The sequence below is a fragment of the Cebus imitator genome, unplaced genomic scaffold (assembly GCF_001604975.1).
Source record: "Cebus imitator isolate Cc_AM_T3 unplaced genomic scaffold, Cebus_imitator-1.0 Scaffold461, whole genome shotgun sequence".
Taxonomy (NCBI): domain Eukaryota; kingdom Metazoa; phylum Chordata; class Mammalia; order Primates; family Cebidae; genus Cebus; species Cebus imitator.
The window spans coordinates 1,435,447-1,456,625 of NW_016107776.1; the positions used below are offsets into that span (position 1 = coordinate 1,435,447).

Below are 21,179 nucleotides of genomic sequence, written 5' to 3' on the forward strand. Positions count from 1 at the left end.
TGCAATCTCAGCTCACTGCAACCTCTGCCACCCAGGTCAAGCAATACTCGTGCCTCAGCCTCCCAAGTAAGCAGAACTACAGGCACATGCCACCATGCCTGGCTGGTGTTTTTTATTTTGAGTTAATTTTTGTATAGGGTGTGAAGTTGAGGCTCAACCTCAGTATTTTGTATGTGGTTATCCAGTTGTCCTAGCAACTACTAACTATGATTTAGGTAATTCAAAACTTTATTTTTATATATATTTTTAATATTAAAATGAATAACAGAACAAATGTCAATGGCCCCCTTATCCAGCTTAAATTTAAAAGTTAAAAAGGAAGCATGCAAGCTTGCTCTCCCCACATCATTCCTTTGACTTGCCCTGCACTTTACTTTCTCCACAGGTAAACTGAAGGAAATGTCACAAGAACTAGACAGTGTTTGTAAAGTACTTAGCTCTCAGTGCCTTAATATATGCATAATATGGCTACTGAAAACCAAACCATTAGAATTTAAAATTAGGCTTATGAACAAGTATGTTTACTAAGTAATGAGGCAAGAGTCTTGAAGGTGACACATTTTTTTTTCAGACAGTTTCGCTCTTGTTGCTCAGGCTGGAGTGCAATAGCATGATTTCGGATCACTACAACCTCTGCCTCCAGGGTTCAAGCAATTCTCCTGCCTCAGCCTCCCGAGTAGCTGAGATTACAGGTGCCCAACACCATATCCAGCTAATTTTTGTATTTTTAGTAGAGATGGGGTTTTGCCATGTTGGCCTCAAACTCCTGATCTCAGGTGATCTGCCCATCTCGGCCTCCCAGAGTGCTGGAATTACAGGCGTGAGCCACCGAGCCTAGCCGATGGTCACATATTTAGAGTGGAGCAAAGGAGCACCACCTAATGGTAAAAAAATGACACTCGACCCTCATTCTGAACCAGCTGCATGCAGCATAACTCAGGTCTTTCTAGCAGACATCAATAGTTAGTACATCACCTGTTCAAATCTTTTTCTTTTTTTTTTTTTTTTTTTTTAGATGGAATCTCACTCTGTCGCCCAGGCTGGAATGCAGTGACGTGATCTCAGCTCACTGCAACCTCCACCTCTTGGGTTCAAGCAATTACCATGCCTCAGCCTCCCAAATAGCTGGGAGTACAGGTACACACCATCACACCTAACTAATTTTTGTATTTTTAGTAGAGACGAGGTTTCACCGTCTTAGCCAGACTGGTTTCAAACTCGTGAATCCAAGTGATCCACCCACGTTGGCCTCCTGAAGTGCTGGGATTACAGGCATTAGCCACTGCGCCCAGCCACATCTTGTACAAACCATGCTCTCCTCAGCTCTAAGATTAAGTACTGAATGCTGGAGCCAGTAATTGTCCTTGATTAATAGGCATAACAGAAGATGTATTCAGATTTGGTGGAAAAACCTGATCCTAGGCTTGTGAGGTCTCTTAGAAAGGCTGAAGCAGGCCGGACACAGTGGCTCAAGCCTGTAATCCCAGCACTTTGGGAGGCCAAGGTGGGCAGATCATGAGGTCAGGAGTTTGAGACCAACATGGCAAAACCCCGTCTCTACTAAAAATACAAAAATTAGCTGGGTATGGTGTTGGGCACCTGTAATCCCAGCTACTCGGGAGGCTGAGGCAGAAGAATAGTATGACCCCAAGATGGATGGGTTTCAGTGAACCCAGATGGCGCCATTGCCCTTAAGCCCTGGTGACAGTGCAAGACTCCATCTCAAAAGAAAAAAAAAGGCTGAAGCAGCCAGGCCCAGCAGCTCACGCCTACAATCAATCCCAGCACTCTGGGAGGCCAAGGAGGGAGGACTGCTTGAGGCCAGGAGTTTGAGACCAGACTAGACAACACAGTGAGACCCTGTCTCTACAAAAAAAGTTTGTTTTTTTTTTTTTTTTTTGAGATGGAGTCTCACTCTGTCACCTGGGCTGGAGTGCAGTAATGCGATCTCAGCTCACTGTAACCTCTGCCTCCCGGGTTCAAGCCATTTTCTTGCCTTGGCTTCCTGAGTAGCTGGGATTACAGGCTCATGCCACCACGCCTGACTAATTTTTGTATTTTTAGTAGAGACGAGGTTTCACCATGTTAATCAGACTGGTCTTGAACTCCTAATCTCAGGTGATCCACCCAAAGTGGATCTCAGCCTCACAAACTGCTGGGATTACAGGTGTGAGAGCCACCATGCTCAGCCAAAAAATTTTAAATATAATTAGTCAAGCTTTGAGTCACATATTTTATGGAAAAAAACGTTTTTAAAAAATTAGGTAGGCATTGTGTTGCATACCTCCCAGGTACTTGGGAGGTTGGGGTGGGAAGAGCACTTGAACCCAGAAGTTTGAGGCTTTAGTAAGCTATCATCACACCACTGTCCTCCAGCAGCCTACATGACAGAGCAACACCCCGACTCAAAAAGAAAAAGAAAAAAAGCTGAAGGTACAAAAGTATCTTCATTAATCAGAGGCATGCTGGCATCTTTGTCCTCTCTTGCTCTCCTGGGGAACACAGTTGGCGCTATCTTTTTGCCCCTTGATTCTAGCTGATTGGTTGTTCAGCCCAGGCCCTCCTCTCTGATAAATCCCAATGTGGCTTCCCAGTTCTGATGCTCTGTCAAACTCCCTAGTCCCTGAGTTTCACCTTAGCTCCTCAGTAATGGTTTAGCTCTATACCAACCGTTTCTAAACTACAAACCAGAGACATGTACTACTTTTCCTTAAAACTATGTTAAACACAAAATAGGGGATAGGTGTTTAATTCTTAGCAGGTCAAGTAAGCAAATGTCCAGAAATGCATCCAGTTCCAGTAAGCATACCTCCACACTGCCCCTGTAGGTACTGATACAGAGGTGCCAGGACCCCTGACTATCTTCTCCTTCAGTGGGTGCTAAATCTTCCTGAACTTTCCTTCAGGAGGATGGCTGGAGTGTTTGGAGATGCCATTATCACTATCGCCCACCATCCCAAGGCATAGCTATTTTTGTATCCGTCAGTCTCCCTTAGACAGAGAGTAGTCCCACCCATAGAAATAAAGTGTTAAGGAATTAAAGTGGGTGTCTGGGGGTCTTTTGCTTTGACCGATGGGAGTCAGTAAGAGATGTGGCTAAGAGTGTAGGCTCTGACATCAGCCAAATGACATCCTGAGCAAAACAATGAGCATCTGCGTGCCTTAGTTTCCTTGCCTGTAAACAGGAAAGAGTGGCACGGTAGTTGAGTAAGGATCAAATGAGTTCACACGCATGAAACATGCAGAACAGGGCCTTGCAAGCAGACATCACTATAGAGGGCACAAATGGGGTCTGGCTGTAAGCCAGGCAATGACAGGATTTTAACTCAGGGTGCTAACACCAACACTGAAGGTATGAGCTCACTCCAGAGAATTAAGTGAATTCCTTTAGACAAGTATACGCAAGGCTTTCCTTGCCTTAGGGTATACACTAGATAGCCCGAGGTGCCCATTAGTGGCCTGGTTTCCTTTGGGATGGGCACTTCTGGACTCAGAAGCCTGCCAGGATTGCACTGGAGAGTAATCCTTCTCTTCCATGACCCACAACCTCTCAGACTCTCTTGGGGTCTGGAAATACAGAGAAACTCCTCCCTATCCTATTCCCTGCTCAGAAGTCCCACCTTTTACATTCCTTCACAGTTGTTACAACAGGTCTCAGACCGCAGGGTAATAAGTGTCCCCAGGCTGCCATCTGACCTGAAGAGTCCTACTATAGTCTACCTGCTGAGACCGTCCTCACAACACTAGCTGGCACTGCCTCCATGTAGAGTTTAAGCAGTAAGTCAAAAGATGGCCACCAGACAATATCCAAGTAAGATGTCTGTCCCTGTAAAAATGACGCAGGAAAATTCCAACAGTTCTTATACATATTTGTCTTCCAATTAGTCAGAGCTTCTGCCTGGAGTTAGAGATTTAGAACCAGCTTGATAACAGGAAATGGACTAAAATCATTAAGGCACAGTGTGTGGGCTGCAGTAATTCAGGGGCCAAGGCAGAATGAGCTGTCACCGGGAGAGGCAGTTGTTCTGCTGGACGCCTCCTTTGAGGGAAGGCTTAATCCTCAGGTGCTGGGAAGGTCTCCTTGGTAGCTAGTCTCCATGGTGCTCCCAAAATAATCAATGGCCTGCCTGCACCTACAAGCTGCTGCTCTTATCAAAAGGTAGAGGCCATTTACTCTCCCCTAAACTTGCACAGGCCTTGGGACTTACTGTTTCCAAGTGATGTTCTAGGAGCTGTGAGGACTAGCAGCTTCCACTTCTTCTTCTCTTGGAAGTCAGCTGCCATGCTGTAAGGAAGTCCAGCTATGCTGCTAAACATGCCACGTGGAGGCTATGTAAGAAAAACTGATGTGCAGCCACCTGAGTGAAGCCTTTATGGCCCTGCCAGCAAGCCTGGGGTGCAGGCAGAAAGCAGTCACATGAAGGGTCACAAGTGAGACCAGGAGAACGGCTCAGCCAGGCAATCCCAACTGCCCCAACTGCTGACCCACAGATTCAGAAAAAAAATAAATAAATCACTGCTTTAAGCCTCTACGTTGTGGAGTGGTTTGCTATGAAGTAATAGATAACAAACAATGCTGAACCAAGAAGTCTGCGTTTCAAAAATCTGAAATAGTTCAATAACTATTCAATAAAGTTCAAAATGAACCTTATAAAAGTTCACTTAATTATAAGAAAATACAAACTGGCCAGGCGCAGTGGCTCATGCCTATAATCCCAGAATGTTGGGAGGCTGAATAGGTGGATTGCTTGAGGTCAGGAGTTCAAGACCAGCCTGACCAAAATGGTGAAATCCTGTCTCTCCTAAAAATACAAAAATTAGCTGGCTGTGGTGGCAGCCTCCCAAGTAGCTAGGACTGCAGGCACAGGCCACCATGCCCGGCTAATTTTTTCATGTTGGCCAGGATGATCCCAATCTTCTGACCTCGTGATCCACCAGCATCGGCTTCCCAAAGTGCTGAGATTACAGACGTGGGCCACTGCACTGGGCAATTTTTTTTTCTTTTTCTTTTTCTTTGTTTTGAGACAGAGTCTTGCTCTTGTTGCCCAGGCTGGAATACAGTGACATGATTTTGGCTCACCACAACCGCCACCTCCTAGGTTCAAGCAATTCTCCTGCCACCACTTTTTGTATTTTTAGTAGAGATGGTGTTTCACCACATTGGTCATGCTGGTCTGGAACTGACAGAGCAAGACTCCATCTCAAAAACAGAAAAATTGCTGGTCTTAAACGCCTAACAGAGCAAGCCTCCGTCTCAACAGAGTCTCACTCTTATTGCCAGGCTGGAATGCAGTGGTGCAATCTCAGCTCACTGCAATCTCTGCCTCCCAGGTTCAAACAATTCTCCTGCCTCAGTCTCCTGAGTAGCTGGGATTACAGGCATGCGCCACCACATCTGGCTAATTTTGTGTTTTTAGTTGAGACCGGGTTTCTCCATGTTGGTCAGGCTGGTCTCAAACTCCCAACCTCAGATGATCCACCCACCTTGGCCTCCCAAAGTACTGGGATTACAGGTGTAAGCCACTGTGCCTGGCCAAAAATTGTTAATTTATTTTTAAAAATAGAGTTGGCTGGGCATGGTGGCTCACGCCTGTAATCCCAACATTTTGGGAAGCTAAAGTGAGCGGATTGCCTAAGGTCAGAAGTTCACAGCCTGGCTAACATGGTGAAACCCCTATCTATTAAAAACAAAAAAACTGGCCAGGCGTCATAGCACATGCCTGTAGTCTCAAGCTACTTGGGAGGCTGAGGCAGGGGAATCATTTGAAGCCAGGAGGCAGAGGCTGTGGTGAGCCAAGATCACGACATTGCACTCCAGCCTAGGCAACAAAGCAAGACTCCATCTCAAAAAAAAGAGTCAGAGTCTCACTGTGTTGCCCAGACTGGTCGTAAACTCATGGACTCAAGCTATCCACTGCCTTGGCCTCCTAAAGTGCTGGGATTACAGGTGTGAGCCACTGCACCTGGCCATATATTGTTAAATTTTTAAATTAAAAATCCCCCAAAATAGGCCAGGTACAGTGGTTCACACCTGTAATCCCAGCACTTTGGGAGGTCAAGGTGGGCCGGCTGTTTGAGGCCAGGAGATGGAGACCTGCCTGGTCAACATGGTGAAACCTCATCTTTACTAAAAATACAAAAATTAGCCAGGTGTGGTGGTACAGGCCTATAATTCCAGGTATTTGGAAGGTTGGGTCAGAAGAATCGCTTGAACCTGGGAGACAGAGGTTGCAGTGGGCCAAGATCATGCCACTGCACTCCAGCCTGGGCAACAGAGCAACTCTGTCTCAATTAAAAAAAAAAAAAAATTGCAAATTATATATCTAATAAGAGACTTATATCCAAACACTTAAAGAACTATTACGACCCAACATAAAAAGACTAACAACCCAATTTGAAAATGGACAAAGGATCTAAATAGACATTACTCCAAAGAAAATATACAAATGGCCAAAAAGCACATGAAAAAGATGCTCAACATCATTAGTCACTAGGCAAATGCAACTCAAAACGAGACACCACTTTACACCCATTGCAATGGCTACGATTAAAATAAACAATAACAAGTATTGGAGAGGATGAGGAGAAATTGGAACCTCATTTAAGCTGCTGGTGAGAATTTAAAATAGTGCAGTTGCTTTGGGAAATATCTGGCAATTCCTCAAAAGGTTAAATACAGAGGCACAATACAACCCAGAAATTCTACCCCTAGGTGTGTACACAAGAGATATGAAAACACAGCCCACACAAAAACTTTACATAAACTATTGTTCTGCTTATTCATAACAACCAAAAAGCAGAAACAATGTAAATGTCCACCAACTAATGAATGGCTATAAAAAATGCGATATGGCCATCCAGAAATGGAATATTTGACAATAAAAAGGAATAAAGTTGGCCAGGCATGGTGGCTTAAGCCTGTAATCCCAGTACTTTGGGAGGCCAAGGTGGGTGGATTACCTGAGGTCGGGAGTTCTAGAGCAGCCTGGCCAACATGGCCCCAAACCATGGCAAAACCCCATCTCTCCTAAAAATACAAAAACTAGCCAGGCATGGTAGTATACACCTGTAATCCCAGCTACTAGGGAGGCTGAGGCAGGAGAACTGCTTGGAGGTTGCAGTGAGCCAAGATCGCACCACTGCACTCCAGCCTGGGTGACAGAGCAAAAACAAAAAAAGAATAAAGTATATAGCAAACATGGTTCATGGACCTTGAACCTTGAAAATATTATGCTAAGTGAAACAAGCCAGCTACAAAATAAAAATATATATTGTACAACTGTATTTATATGGAAAATTCTGAATAGGTAAATCTACAGCAGTAGAAAGTGTAAGTGGTAGCTGAGGGGTAAAGGAAAAGGGAGTGTGACTGCTAACAGGTATGATGTTTCTTTAACAAGTGTTGAAGTGGCTGGGTGCGGTGGCTCAAGCCTGTAATCCCAGCACTTTGGGAGGCCGAGGCGGGTGGATCACGAGGTCAAGAGATCGAGACCATCCTGGTCAACACGGTGAAGCCCCGTCTCTACTAAAAATACAAAACATTAGCCAGGCATGGTGGCGCGTGCCTGTAATCCCAGCTACTCAGGAGGCTGAGGCAGGAGAATCGCCTGAACCCAGGAGGCGGAGGTTGCGGTGAGCCGAGATCGCACCATTGCACTCCAGCCTGGGTAACAAGAGCGAAACTCCGTCCCAAAAAAAAAAAAAAAGTGTTGAAGCTGGACACAGTGGCTCATACTTGTAATCCCAGCACTTTGAGAGGCCAAGGCAGGAGGATAACTTGAGATCAGGAGTTCAAGACCAGCCTGGGCAACACAGTGGGACCCCGTCCATACAAAAAAATAAAATTAGCTGGGTGTGGTGGCAAGCACCTGTAGTCCCAGCTACTCAGAAGACTGAGAAAGGGTGATAGCTTAAGCCGAGGAGGTTGAGGCTGCAGTGGGCTGAGATCACGTCACTGCACTCCAGCCTGGGTACAGAATGAGACCCGGTCTCAAAAAAAAAAAAAAAGTTCTAAAATTAGGCCAGGCTTGGTGGCTCGCACCTGTGACCCCAGCACTTTGGGAAGCCTAGGCAAGAAGACTGATGAGGCCGGCAGTTTGAAAACAGCCTTGGCAACATAGTGAAGCCACACCTCTTTTTATTTATTTATTTCTGTTCCAAAATTAGATTTTGGTGATGGCCGCACAACTCTGAATATCCTAAAGATCACTGAAATGTAAACCCTCAACGGTGAATTGTATAAAGCTTTTAAAGAAAAAGAAAAAGCTTATCACATGTATTCATAATACAGAGCCTACTCTACCCCACCTCAGTGCCTGTCCTCTTGCAGCTCTGCCTTGCACACACATGTGCACACAAGTGCATATGTGTTTTGTTCATTTCTAGTAAAACAGTTCTGTCCCAGGGAGCACACAAAGATGAAGGGAGGTGGTCACATAAAGCCCTCAGTGCAGTGGCCGGCCCAGGGAGACAGCCCATGTAGTGGAAATCCTCCTCCACTCCACCTGAGACTAGTTCTTCTAGATAAGCATCACCTTCTTCACTTAGCAAAAGGGGACAGGAATGCTTCTGGGCCCAGGCCTCAGGGCCTTGTGGGGCTTAGGTAAGGACCCCTAGGAGGGGCTGACGACAAACCAGGTTCTTGCTCATGGCACTGATCTTTTCAACAGGAGCAGCTGGGGGCCTGAGCAAGCTCCCACTAGGATTCATAGGGGCTCACCACAGATGGAAGGTGCCGGGAGTACAGTCTGGGGCCAGAGGTTGGGCCTGCATCCCAAGTGCCCCTCCTGTACCAGGAGGACCCAGACTGCTGCAGGCAAAGCCAACTGTGCCTGTGATCAATCAATGAGCAACCATCCCACTCCTACTCCCTAGGACACCCCACAGAAGGGTTCCAGAGTCTGTGACACTCTCCTCTCCAAGCCTCTCTGCCAGAGGGGCTCCACTCACTAGGGCCTTACCCGGGTCTTGGCCTTCAGGAACACATGGCTCTCCATTTCCTTGCTGGATTTACTGTGTGCCACGCCAGCTTTCCTCATGGCATCCTCGCTGAAAACACAAAAGGAGAAGAGACGTTTGCACATACCAGTGAGTCCACCGCTGCGGGGCCCTGGCCAACAGGCCCTTCATAGCAGCTATCCCTGGTGACAATGTGCTGTCCCCAGCACACCAGCCTGGCTGAGGTCCAGGAGAGGCATAAAGGAAGGGGCACTCAACAGAAAGCAATGATAGGCCACTGGGCAAGGGAGAAAGTGAGCAGGTGATCAGAAAAAAGGGACAGGAAAGGTGGTCACCATGAAGCTAAGAGAGAGCCCTGACACGAAAGGGTAGGGGGCCAGCCCCTAGGGATTGACTCACAACCAGTTCAGGATCAAGTACGCATTAGACCACTGGGTGGCCAGCTGGCCTCTATTTCCTGCTCTCTGAGTGGTAGGACCATGGTAGGACCCTGGTTCCAGATTCAATTTCTCCCCTGTAAAATGAAGGGGGTCACATGAAGTCATCTCTCAGTCCCTCCCAAAGCAAGGGTCTGTCCCTGTGTGAGACAATGCAGGTCCTACATGTGAGATCAGAGACAAGCCCCAACTTCGACAACTTCTAGCTAAAAACAAGAGGAGAAAGACCAAATAAATGTGAAAAATATCTTTAAAAACCCATTTACCAACAATTTTGTACTAAGAGATAGAATCTATGAAGGGTTTTTTCCATCACACTGCTGCTCCACGGGGATAAAGAACCATGTACATCAGTTAAGCTGGAGCCCCCGTGAATGCAGCACACACTGCTCCCCCTGCCCCCCACACTCACACATGGAAAGACAAGAACAAATGTGCATCTGTTAGAAAGGCCCGGCCTGTGGCTCCCAGGGGCAGGCTGCCCTGGTCTGCTCTTCCCAGTGGGATGGGTCTCTTCCTTGCCTGGCTTCCCACAATGGGCTTGCTGATAAAGAAACAAGCAAGCATGTCAGGGCTCTGGGGCCTTTCCTCTAGGTGAATTGAATAGGCCCCCAGTCCAGCTCGTTCTAGAAAGCATTCTGACCACTCCAAACAGCAACAAGCCAATCTCAGGAAACTGACGGAATGTGCACTATGGGGCTGCAGCAAGTATGTGGTTCCTAAAGCCATCACAGAAAGGAGGCTTAATGCTGAAGAGGTCCACACAACTGTCTTAATGTAAAAAGGAAAACAAAATGACATTGACCTATCACCCTGCTAGATCCAAAAAGGACTCTTGGGCCCCATGCAGTGGCTCATGCCTGTAACCCCAACACTTTGAGAGGCTGAGGCGGGCAGATCACTTGAGGTCAGGAATTTGAGACCAGCCTGGCCAACATGGCGAAACCCAGTCTCCACTAAAAAGTACAAAACTTAGCCAGGCATAGTGGCAGGCGCCTGTAATCCCAGCTACTCAGGAGGCTGAGTCAGGAGAATCACTTGAACCCAGGAGGTGGAGGTTGCAGTGAGCTCAGATTGCAACACTGTACTCCAGCCTGGGCGACAAGAGTGAAACTCTGCCCCAAAAAAACAACAACAAAAAACACTCTTGGGCCAAGTGTGGTAGCTCATGCCTATAATCCCAGCACTCTGGGAGGCTGAGGGGGGTGGATCACCTGAGGTCAGGAGTTTGAGACCAGCCTGGCTAACATGGTAAAGCACCGTCTCTACTACAAATACAAAAATTAGTCGGGGTTGGGGGGGTGGTGATGGGCACCTGTGGTCCCAGCTACTCAAGAGGCTGAGGCAGGAGAACTGCCTGAACCTGGGAGGTGGAGACTGCAGTGAGCCAAGATGGCACCATTGCACTCCAGCCTGGCGACAGAATGAGATTATGTCTCAAAAAAAAAAAACAAAAACACTCTTGCTTGGAGTTCCTAACTTACTTTCTGCTTCCTGAAGCCTGAACTGAGGCTAGAAGGCAGTAAGGGGTTCCTCTCACAAGATATCCAGGGGTAGAACAGATAAATAAGGGAAAAGATCACCAGGGCCACAAAAGATAAGAGACTTAACAATTCAGGAGGATAACGAGAACCAGCTCACGCACAGTGCAGGGTGAGAGTCCTGGGGAAGAAAGGAATGGGTGGGCTGGGAGGACCCTGTGCGCATGCTCTGAGGCTGGCGTACAGAGGCTGAGATGACAGCTGCTAGGCTCCAAGAAGTCAGTGAGCATTTATGATAGAAGTGGTTACACAGGCCTGTTTTCTGAAGGTTGCCTCACCTGTGCCCCTTCCCTTCAAGAGCATACCTGTTCTTCCCACCTTCCTTTTTTTCTTCTTTTGTTTCTGAGACAAATTTTTGCTCTGTCACAGGTACAGTGCAGTGGCACAAACATAGCTCACTGCAGCTTCAAACTTCTGGGCTCAAGTATCCTCCCATCTCAGCCTCCCAAATAACTGGAACTACCGGCAAGTGCCACCACACCTGGCTAATTTATTTTTTACTTTTTTTGTAGAGATAGGGTCTTGCTTTGTTGCCCAGGCTGGCCTCAAACTCCTGGCCTTAAATGATCCTCCCACCTTGGCCTCCCAAAGCACTGGGATCAATAGGGAGACCCAGGGGAGAGCAGTAGAAACAGCAGGGGAGCACTTGCAGGCCAAGCAGGATGGCCTGAAGGCTGGCTGTGTGAGGCTGTGGGTGGCAGATATGGCCTGGAGTCAGAGGAAGAGGGGTGCAGAAGAGTCTGGGAGTGACACTCAGTTATATGGATGGGCTCTGTGTCCAACAGCAGCGATCACTGAGGGCAAAGCCAGGCTTAATAAAAAAGCAGTCCTTTTGAGCTGCTACTGGCCATTTTCGAGAGTGTCAGCCAACTGGCAGGACCCAGACAGACACTGTCTTGGTGCAGCAGAGACACCTGGCACACAGTCAGAGAGACAAGATCTAGAAACACAGCTTAGTGCCAACAGCTTTGAGGTGGTGGGATGAACAGGTTGAAGAAACGTACTTGGTGAGCCGAAGCCAGGGTGGCACCATACACCAGGGGATGTGCTGGCAGACAAGCCCTGCCCTGTCCTGGGTAACATCACAGATGATGTGGACACTCTGGGCACCAACTGTCAGTGATTCAGAGCCTAAGGAGCATGGACCAAGCTAGAGGCCAGAAACAGTCAAGTCCTGACAGACCAACACCAGGAAACCAAGTTGGGGTAAATGTCCAGTTCCACATGAGCTTCAGAGGGTCAGAGTGGGGCCGAGGAGCAAGCTGCTCCTCTGGCAAGGCTGGGGCTCTAAACAGCAGCACTGTGCCATGTCATTCCCATGTCCCCTCCATAGCATCCACCCAGGGAGGCCCAGCAGGTTTGGTGGCTGCTAACAGACATCTTGTGTAGTTTTCAGTTCTGTGAACCATATTTTTGAAAAAGTCTTTGCTCCTATTTCTAGTTTGAAGATCATGTGCCACAAAACAGAGACAAAGTGAAAAAGAACCCAAGCACCCTGCAGCTAATCCCCCACACTTCCCTGCAGATGTCTGCCATTTCCTCACCAGCCGGCCTGGCATTTTTCAGAGGCATCTCCTGCCTGGGCACTGACTCTACAAGGGCACCCATTTCACACTCGTGCTGAGGTCGAGTCCCTTCTTTCCTCCCTCAGACCTATCAACGCCTGCTGCGGGAGGCTGCAGGCAGCACTCAGGCCCAGCTTCAGAACAGCACCGGCTGATCCCAAAGCCCCCTTCTGATCTCCGAGCTGAGCTCTGCTGCCATCCTCAGAATGCCCTCTTGAGCAGCCAGACCTGACAGGCCACTCCTCAGTCTCTGTCTCCTAAAAACAAAACCCTTCGAGCCACTGTCATATGAAGGGAAACAACAGTACAAGGAGACAGTCCCAAACATGGAGCAAGGAGTACAGCTTCAGACAAATAACAGAGAACCAACCTATCATAGTGAGCTCTGCCCCCACACAAGCAAGCCTGGAAGACGAGGGCCTGTCCAGCCAGGGGAGGGCAGGGGGCAGACTGGTGTCAGCTCACAAGGGAAGATCCTCCATGACTATCCTGCCAGTCTCATCCGACATAAGCAAAAGGCTCACAAACAGTATGCGCCTATGAAGTGGCCGCCAAAGAACCCAAGGCTGCCTGGGTGGTGCTCACACTAGCTGAGGAAGGAGGCTGGGGGCTACTCCCTGGTTGCAGCCAGCCAAGCCTCTGAATAAAAGGACTGTCACATGCTTAGAGCACACAGTCCCTTGCTGTAACCTGGGCTCCTATGCTCTGTCTTGGGCCGTGGTCTAGCTGGTTACCATAACTATGTCTGTGTACCCAGTCAGGGTTCAACTGGTATCTACTTTAGACTGAAGCCTCCCAGGGGACCAATGCATCATTACAGGCCCTCAGAGCTCCCCCACCAATGGGAGTGAGGATGTCCTTACTGTCCAGAACTGTCCCCAGAACACAGTGTGTCTTGATGGCATTGCCTGACCCTGCCTGAGCATTCAGCAGGAATACACCAGGAAAAGCTCTTGGTGTCTTCATCTCCCATCACCAAGGGCCCATACCAAAACCCTGGGAACACCCTTCACTTTCTGACTACCACCTCTAATTTCCCAAAGTTCAAATCTTTGCCCCAACTCTGACTGCAACTGTGGTAATTCCTCCCAACCGGTCTCTGTATCCAGTTCCCATCCCTACCCCCACGCCCTCTCCAGCTCCCCAGGTCACATGACTGCCAGTAAGCGTGGGAAGCAACCCTGGCTATACCCCTGCTTGCTTCGAGCCTTGCTCCTCACCAGCAGGGCAGGCAGCCTGTCCAGGAGCCACTGAGGCACCCGCTCTGCGCCTCCCCGATACACTCTCCCCAGGACCTCGGGGCGACGACCTTGCACATTGTCTGACAATCCCATGAGGTCTGCTAGGGACTCCCATCCTGCTCCCATCCAGGCAACCCTGCCGTCTGCTGCACAGAAACCCTGTATCCGCCTCACTCATGTCTGTGGCACCTCCTGGAGGAATTTCTGGTTCCTGTGTGCCAGACCCACTATACTATGAACACCCTGAGAGCAGAGACCATGGCATCCACCTTTGTGTGCAGCAGGCAGTCATCACTGCCAGGCAAAATAACTGGCTCCTTTTAACACAAGGAGTGGTACTGTCGTGCATTTTGATGGGACACGATGTGCAAAACAGAGAATCAGCGTGGCAGCCATAAGGGAAACCAGGTCTCAAAAAAGCACGTCCAGGCAGTGGAGGCCAGGGCACCTGGGGGAAAGGCTTGTGCTGGGCAGGCAGCTGGGCCTGGCAAGAAGCAGACAGGGGAGGAGGGGCCTGGTCTCAAATTCCAACCAGGCCACTCACCAGCTCTGGGTCTGGGGAGAGGCACTCCCTCCCACAAAGCACGGCCTCTTCAATAAAGGAGGCTTTGAGGGGCTGTGGCCAGGATGAAGGTGCACAGAGAGGGCCAGGCAGTGAGGAGAGGCTGTTGGCCTAGTCTGCAGGGCTACTGTCCATCATGGGCCCGTTGCTCTTCACCTCCCTCCTGTCCCAAATTGGGAAGCTCTATCAATGGAGTCCAGTTCAAGTCCTTATGATCTGAATGAGACTAAGATAAAAACCAAAAAGTGGCAAACCGAGCATCCTAGGGAAGGAGCATCAAACTCAAAGCCTGCTAAGGCCAGCAAAGCCCAAGACAAGCTGCCCCAGTCTGCCCTCAACCCACCAGGCACTGCCTCCCTATCCTTCCTTTGCACAGAGGGTGGGGACAGTGCCGACCTCACAGGTGGCCCTGAGGATGATAGCAGTTAATATTACAAGACACTGGACATACAGGAAGTGCTAGGTATGCCTTAAAGAAATAAGTCATGCAAGCCAGGCACAGTGGCTCACACCTATAATCCCAGCACTCTGAGAGGCTAAGGCAGGCAGACCACCTTAAGTCAGGAGTTCAAGACCAGCCTGGCCAACCTAGTAAAACCCTGTCTCTACTAAAAAAAATACAAAAATTAGCCAGATGTGATGGTGGGCGCCTAAAATCCCAGCTACTTGGGAGGCTGAGGCAGGAGAATTGCTTGAATGGAGGCAGAGGTTGCAGTGAGCCAAGATCACGACACTGTACTCCAGCCTGGGCTACAGACACAGCATGACTCCATCTCAAAAAAAGAAAGAAAGAAGTCAGGAAACAACAACTTGCCCAAATGTGCAGTAGGACAGGATCCCAAAACACCTCCACAATTTGTTGAGGTTACTGTTGCCCCTCCCCAGATGATGGAGCAGTGAGCATGTACAGCTCCCTCAGGCAGGGCCACCCTCCCACTGAAGCTCTGAGTCATCTACAGTGTACCCCTGAGGCCAACTCCACAGCCAGCAGGAAGGATACTAACACAGGCATGTTGATGAGCCATGAACTGGCCTCCCCAACCCTGCTCTGCTCCCCTCTGTGCCCTGACCCTTCCACACCCACTCTGGTTACCACCAAGGCCCCTCTCCCCTCTCAATGAGGCCTCTCCCCTGACCCCACCCCCTTTACCACTGTTCCCCCTGCCACACTGCCATGCCCCCTTCCCTGGTCTAACTACTTTCCCATTGCTGAATGAAGGTATGAATTTCCAGGACAGCCAACTCCTCTGTCCTCCTGTTGGTGTCTAAAGCAGGAAGGTACATTCCTCCCTAGGTCACAGACTCACCCTCCTGACCTCAGGGGGGCAGGACGATTCCTCCCAGCCATTTATGGGACAGATTTATACTCTGCTCAAAGGAAACTTCTGTGGATTTCTTCTAATTTTGAGAAACACAACACCTATCAATCAAGTGAACACTCATAGAGCAGAATAAATTTTTGGCAGCTCCGCTTCACCCCATCCAAGAAGCCTCCTGTTAAACTGCTGCCTGTGTGAGCAGTCTGCTTGCCCACCTGGGACAAGAGCCCACAGTTTCTATGTGGGACCCTTTACCCTATGTGTTTAAAAACCTAAATCATAGAGGAGCAGAAGACAACAGAAGGAGTTATACAATATCAGGATAATGACAGTTTCCTAAGCATATCACCAGAAGCAGACACCATAAAGGAAAAAAGATTTTCCCATATTAAAAAAAAAAAAAAATTTAGGACAGGCATGGTGCCTCATGCCTGTAATCCTAGCATTCTGGAGGCGGAGGTGGGTAGATCACTTGAGGTCAGGAGTTTGAGACCAGCCTGGCTAATATGGTAGAACCCTGACTCTCCTAAAAATACGCCACTGCACTCCAGCCTGGGCAACAAGAGTGAAACTCAAAAAACTATAGATATAAATATAAAAATTAGCTGGACGTGCTGGTGTGTGGCTGTAATCCCAGCTACAGGAAGCTGAGGCAAGAAAATCACTTGAACCGGGAGGTAGAGGTTGCAGTGAGCCGAGATAGCACCACTGCACTCTAGCATGGGTAACAGAGTGAGACTCTGTCTCAAAAATAAATAAAAGCCGGGCGCGGTGGCTCAAGCCTGTAATCCCAGCACTTTGGGAGGCCGAGGCGGGTGGATCACAAGGTCAAGAGATCGAGACCATCCTGGTCAACATGGTGAAACCCCGTCTCTACTAAAAATACAAAAAATTAGCTGGGCATGGTGGTGCGTGCCTGTAATCCCAGCTACTCAGGAGGCTGAGGCAGGAGAATTGCCTGAACCCGGGAGGCGGAGGTTGTGGTGAGCCGAGATCGCGCCATTGCACTCCAGCCTGGGTAACATGAGTGAAACTCCGTCTCAAAATAAATAAATAAATAAATAAATAAATAAATAAATAAATAAAAATAAAAGATAAAATAAAAATAAAACAGATATGAACCTCCAAGTTGGAATGAGAGACCAAACCTGCACATCTAATTCCCTTCTATCCTAAAATCTGACTAAAACCACAGAAAAAACAAGAAGAATGGAAATGGTGGCCTTAACAGCCTTTCAGAAGCTGGAAAGCTGATGGCCCAGTGATAATGTACATAGCGAGATGACCAAGAAAGCAGAGTCCTAAGTGACAGTGAGGAGGTGGAGAGCCCACCCAGTGATAGCCCTAGGTCTTTGCCAGTTTGTGGCCAGGCTGCAACAAGTGTTCTGGGACAGAGGGTGAAAGCCATTCTTGTATTCCCCCATACCCCAACTTCACACTGTGGGTAGCTACTCCCACACCAGGTGACCAAAGGAGGTTTACTCTCTGGAAAAGCATTAAATGGAGTCACTGGACTAGGGGCCAACGCACCCAGTTGAAAAGGCATGGGTAGGACACGAGAGAGGTGGGCTGCGTGGTCACCTGTGCTCTGGTCTAAGTGACTAGATAGACGCACACTAACTACCAAGACCCACTGGCCCATCAGCCTCCTCCATTGTGGGGATCACTCCCGTCTAAGGCCCCCTAATGTGTGGGCCTCACCAGACGGTGAGCTTGAGCCCAAACACAGTTTCCTGCTGGAGGCAGTCGAGCTATGGGAAAGAAGGAACTAAGAAATGACTGATGTTGCAAAGGTTTCTACCTCTGACTACAATGTCGCTTGGGCAAGGGTCGTGTGGTTTTGTTAGACATTATGTCTCCACTAGGCCTCTGCATGACCTTTACGACTTTACTTTTCAAGAAGTTTAACTTTATCTGTATGACTGCCTTGAACCCTAGATAATGACTTTATGTCTTAGCTTGTGACTCTTAGGTATTGTTATTCACAAGTGTGTTTCGGTAAAAACAGATAAAGCATACCACCTGCCCACTTTTGTGATCCTTGAATGTCATGCTTAAGATTGTTTCCGTGATCCTATATTTTGTAAATTTCCATTCCTTATTGTTGATTGTGTAAACACCTTTGATCTTAAGGTATATATTGAGACCCTGGACAAAAATAAATTCGCTGTTTAGGCATTGCCTTTTCAGTCCTCCAGACCCCAGCTTTTCTGTCTCTCTTTATTTCTACACACCCCCTCTTTCAGGTCGGGACCCTCTTGCTGGCCAAAACTCCCCAGCGGATCTTCTGTCGCCCACACTCCATCCCAGCGAGCAGCAGGCTGGCAGCCAGGGCTTCACCTGCAGCCCGGTATCTGAAAGACCATGCTCTAGGGCAGGGTCCCCAACCCCTGGGCTGCAGACCAGTACAGGTCCGTGGCCTGTTAGGAACCAGACCTCACAGCAGTAGGTGAACAGAGGATAAGTGAGCATTACTGCTTGAGCTCCACTGCTTATGAGATCAGTGGTGGCATCAGATTCTCATAGGAGCACAAACCCCATTGCAAACTGCGCATGTGAAGGATCCAGGTCGTGCGTTCCTTATTCGAATCTAATGCCTCATGATCTGAGGTGAACCAATTTCATCCTGAAACCAGCCCCATCCACTGGTCTGTGGAAAAATTGTCTTTGTGAAACCAGTCCCTGGTGCCAAAAAGGTTGGGGACCACTGCTCTGGAGGAAGGACTCAGAACCTGCAGCCAGATGAGCCTTCAGTGAAGTTCACAGTTGACAAGCTCCACGTGATGGAAGAGACCCCTAGGCTTTGGAGGGCCCCTCTCAGAGTGAGCAACCAGCCAAGGGCAGCCAGACACCCTAACATGGCCAATAAAGACTCTGCTAGAAAAGAATAATTTAGAAGTAACAGCAACTCAGAAAGAACAAGGAAATGTAGAATTTATTAGGCCAGATGTAGCGGTTCACACCTGTAATCTCAGTACTTTCAGAGGCTGAGGTGAGAGGATCACTTGTGGTCAGGAGTTTAAGATCAGCCTGGGCAACATCACAAGATCCCATCTCCACAAAAAATAAAAATATTAGCCAGGAGTGGTGGCGTGTGCTTGCAGTCCCAGCTACTTGGGAGGCTAAGGTGGGATGATCACTTGAGCACAGGAGTCTGAGGCTGCAGTGAGCCATGAACACATCACTGTATTCCAGCCTGGGCAATAAAGTGAGAATTTATCTTAAAAAAAAAAAAAAAAAAAAAAAAAAAAAAAAAAAAAAAAAAAAAAAAAAAAAAAAAAAAAAAAAAAAAAAGTAAATTTTATTATAATACATAGAGATACTACACAACATTGTATTCATTTAACAGGAACAGGTGCTATAAAAAAGAAAAAGATTACAAAAAAGGGAAAAAAGAAGTTCTTGGAAATAAAAGCATATTAGCAGTGAAAGATCAAAGACAAAATTGAAGAAATCACTTAGAAAGCAGAGCTAACAGATAAAGAGACAGAAAACAGGAGATAAACAATAAAATTAGAGGCCCAAAGAGTGAACATTAAACACTCCGGCACAGGAAGTGTAGGGAGTGAGATTTCCCTAAAATGACTCAAAGGAACTTCCCGTGTAGAATAGAACTTGAGTTTGGGGATCAAGGCAAGTCACTGTGAGGCTCAGAGCCAGCCCTTCTCAGGAAGCTAGCAGAATAAGGGAGTAAATCACAAAAGATGAGACACAGATATAGGAAACAAGGGACCTGACAAAGAAGGACAACAGTCCCAGTCTGGACAGACAAGCAACAGACAAGTACGCTGAGGGCTGTCACACCACGCCTGCAGCCACTGCCCAGAGGGTTCCAGAAGGGAGGTCCAAGAGGATCACCGCCCACCTCCTTTGGGAGGCCAAGGTAGGTGGATTACTCGAGGCCAGGGGTTTGAATGGGAATTGACGGCCCAGTAGCACTGAGCCGCAGGATACTGAGGCAACTGGAAAATAAAGGAAGAAGAGGAATAGATACACAGAAAAGGGCACAATGTTCAAAAGGCAATTCTTTCCTAGGGGAAAAAAAAAAAACCACACACAAGCAATTGCAGTACACCACTATGCTCAGCTCTGAATTTCATTTGTGTAGGCTGAAAACATAAACATTCATTACTGATTTATGCAGAAAGTAAAATACTAGAAGAATGAGGGAGGGAAAGCAGAGATAATGGCGATGGAAGGGAGCTACAGAGCAAGTCAACAGATAATTTGTAAAATGGCGAGTCACAAGAGCAGCATGCGCCTATTACCTAGAATCAGAGGTAGATGCCGTAAGAAAGCTCAGATGCAGAGGCAGGTGCTAACTCTGGGGAGAACTGGCAGAGTAGGAATCATTGTAGTTTCTCGTCTTTTATATGCATGAATTACATTGATAAAATTTAAAGTAATTAAAAATTAAATTAAGTCACCTGGAGTCCAGGAGTTCAAGAACAGCCTGAGCAATATAGTGAAACCCCATCTCTACCAAAAAAAAAAAAAAAAAAAAAAATTTGGCTGGGCACAGTGGCTGATGCCTGTAGTCCCAGCACTTTAGTAGGCAAAGGCAGGTAGATCACGAGGTCAGGAGTTTGAGACCAGCCTGACTAACACAGTGAAATCCCGTCTCTCCTAAAAATACAAAAATTAGCCAGGCGTGGTGGCACATTCCTGTAGTCCCAGCAACACAGGGACTGAGGTGGGAGGATTGCTTGAGCCCAGGAGGCAGAGGCTGCAGTGAGCTGAGATCACACCACTGCACTCCAGCCTGGTTAAGAGTAAGATCCTGTTTCAAAAGAAAAACTAAAATTTAAATGACAAAATGCACATAAAGAGTGTAGTAGGGAAATGCTCAATGAACAACAGCTATTAAGAAAGGTCACAGCCAGGCGTGGTGGCTCACGCCTGTAATTCCAGCACTTTGGGAGGCCGAGGTGGGTGGATCACAAAGTCAGGAGTTTGAGACCAGCCTGGCCAACATGGTGAAATCCCATCTCTACTAAAACTATACAAAAAATTAGCCAGGCATGGTGGTGCACACCTGTAATACCAGCTACTCGAGAGGATGAGGCAGGAGAATCGCTTGAACCTGGGAGGCGGAAGTTGCAGTGAGCCGAGATCGCACCAATGTACTCCAGCCTGAGCAACAGGGCAAGACTCCTCTGTCTCAAGAAAAAAAAAAAAGAAAGAAAGGTCATGTGGCCAGGCATTATGGTGTACACCTGTAATCACAGCTGAGATAGAGGCTGTCGCAGGAGAATCACTTGAACTCGGGAGGCAGAGGTTGTGGTGGGCTGACATTGTGCCACTGCACTCCAGCCTGGGCAACAAGAGCGAAACTCCGTCTCAAAAAAAAAAGGTCACATATGTTCGGCTGTGCTCAATGGCTCACATCTGTAATCCCAATACTTTGGGAGGCTGAGGTGGACGGATCACTTGAAAGGCCAGGAGTTCAAGACCAGCCTGGCCAATATGGTGAAACTCCATTTCCACTAAAAATACAAAAAATTGGCCGGGCGCGGTGGCTCAAGCCTGTAATCCCAGCACTTTGGGAGGCCGAGG

General features: G+C 48.0%; 1 protein-coding gene across 7 annotated transcripts in view; it reads right to left on the minus strand.

Annotated features, from left to right (window-relative positions):
* MED15 (mediator complex subunit 15) overlaps positions 1 to 21,179 on the minus strand; it is an 83,991-nt gene that overhangs the window by 42,124 nt on the left and 20,688 nt on the right. For 6 of the 7 annotated variants that reach the window (XM_017512109.2, XM_017512107.2, XM_017512110.2 and 3 more), the window contains exon 2: positions 8,961 to 9,048. The exons of the other annotated variant lie outside the window; for it this stretch is intronic. In XM_017512109.2, the coding sequence (XP_017367598.1) occupies positions 8,961 to 9,048 (88 nt within the window). The remainder of the gene's footprint in view (positions 1 to 8,960; positions 9,049 to 21,179) is intronic. 7 annotated transcript variants of the gene reach the window in all.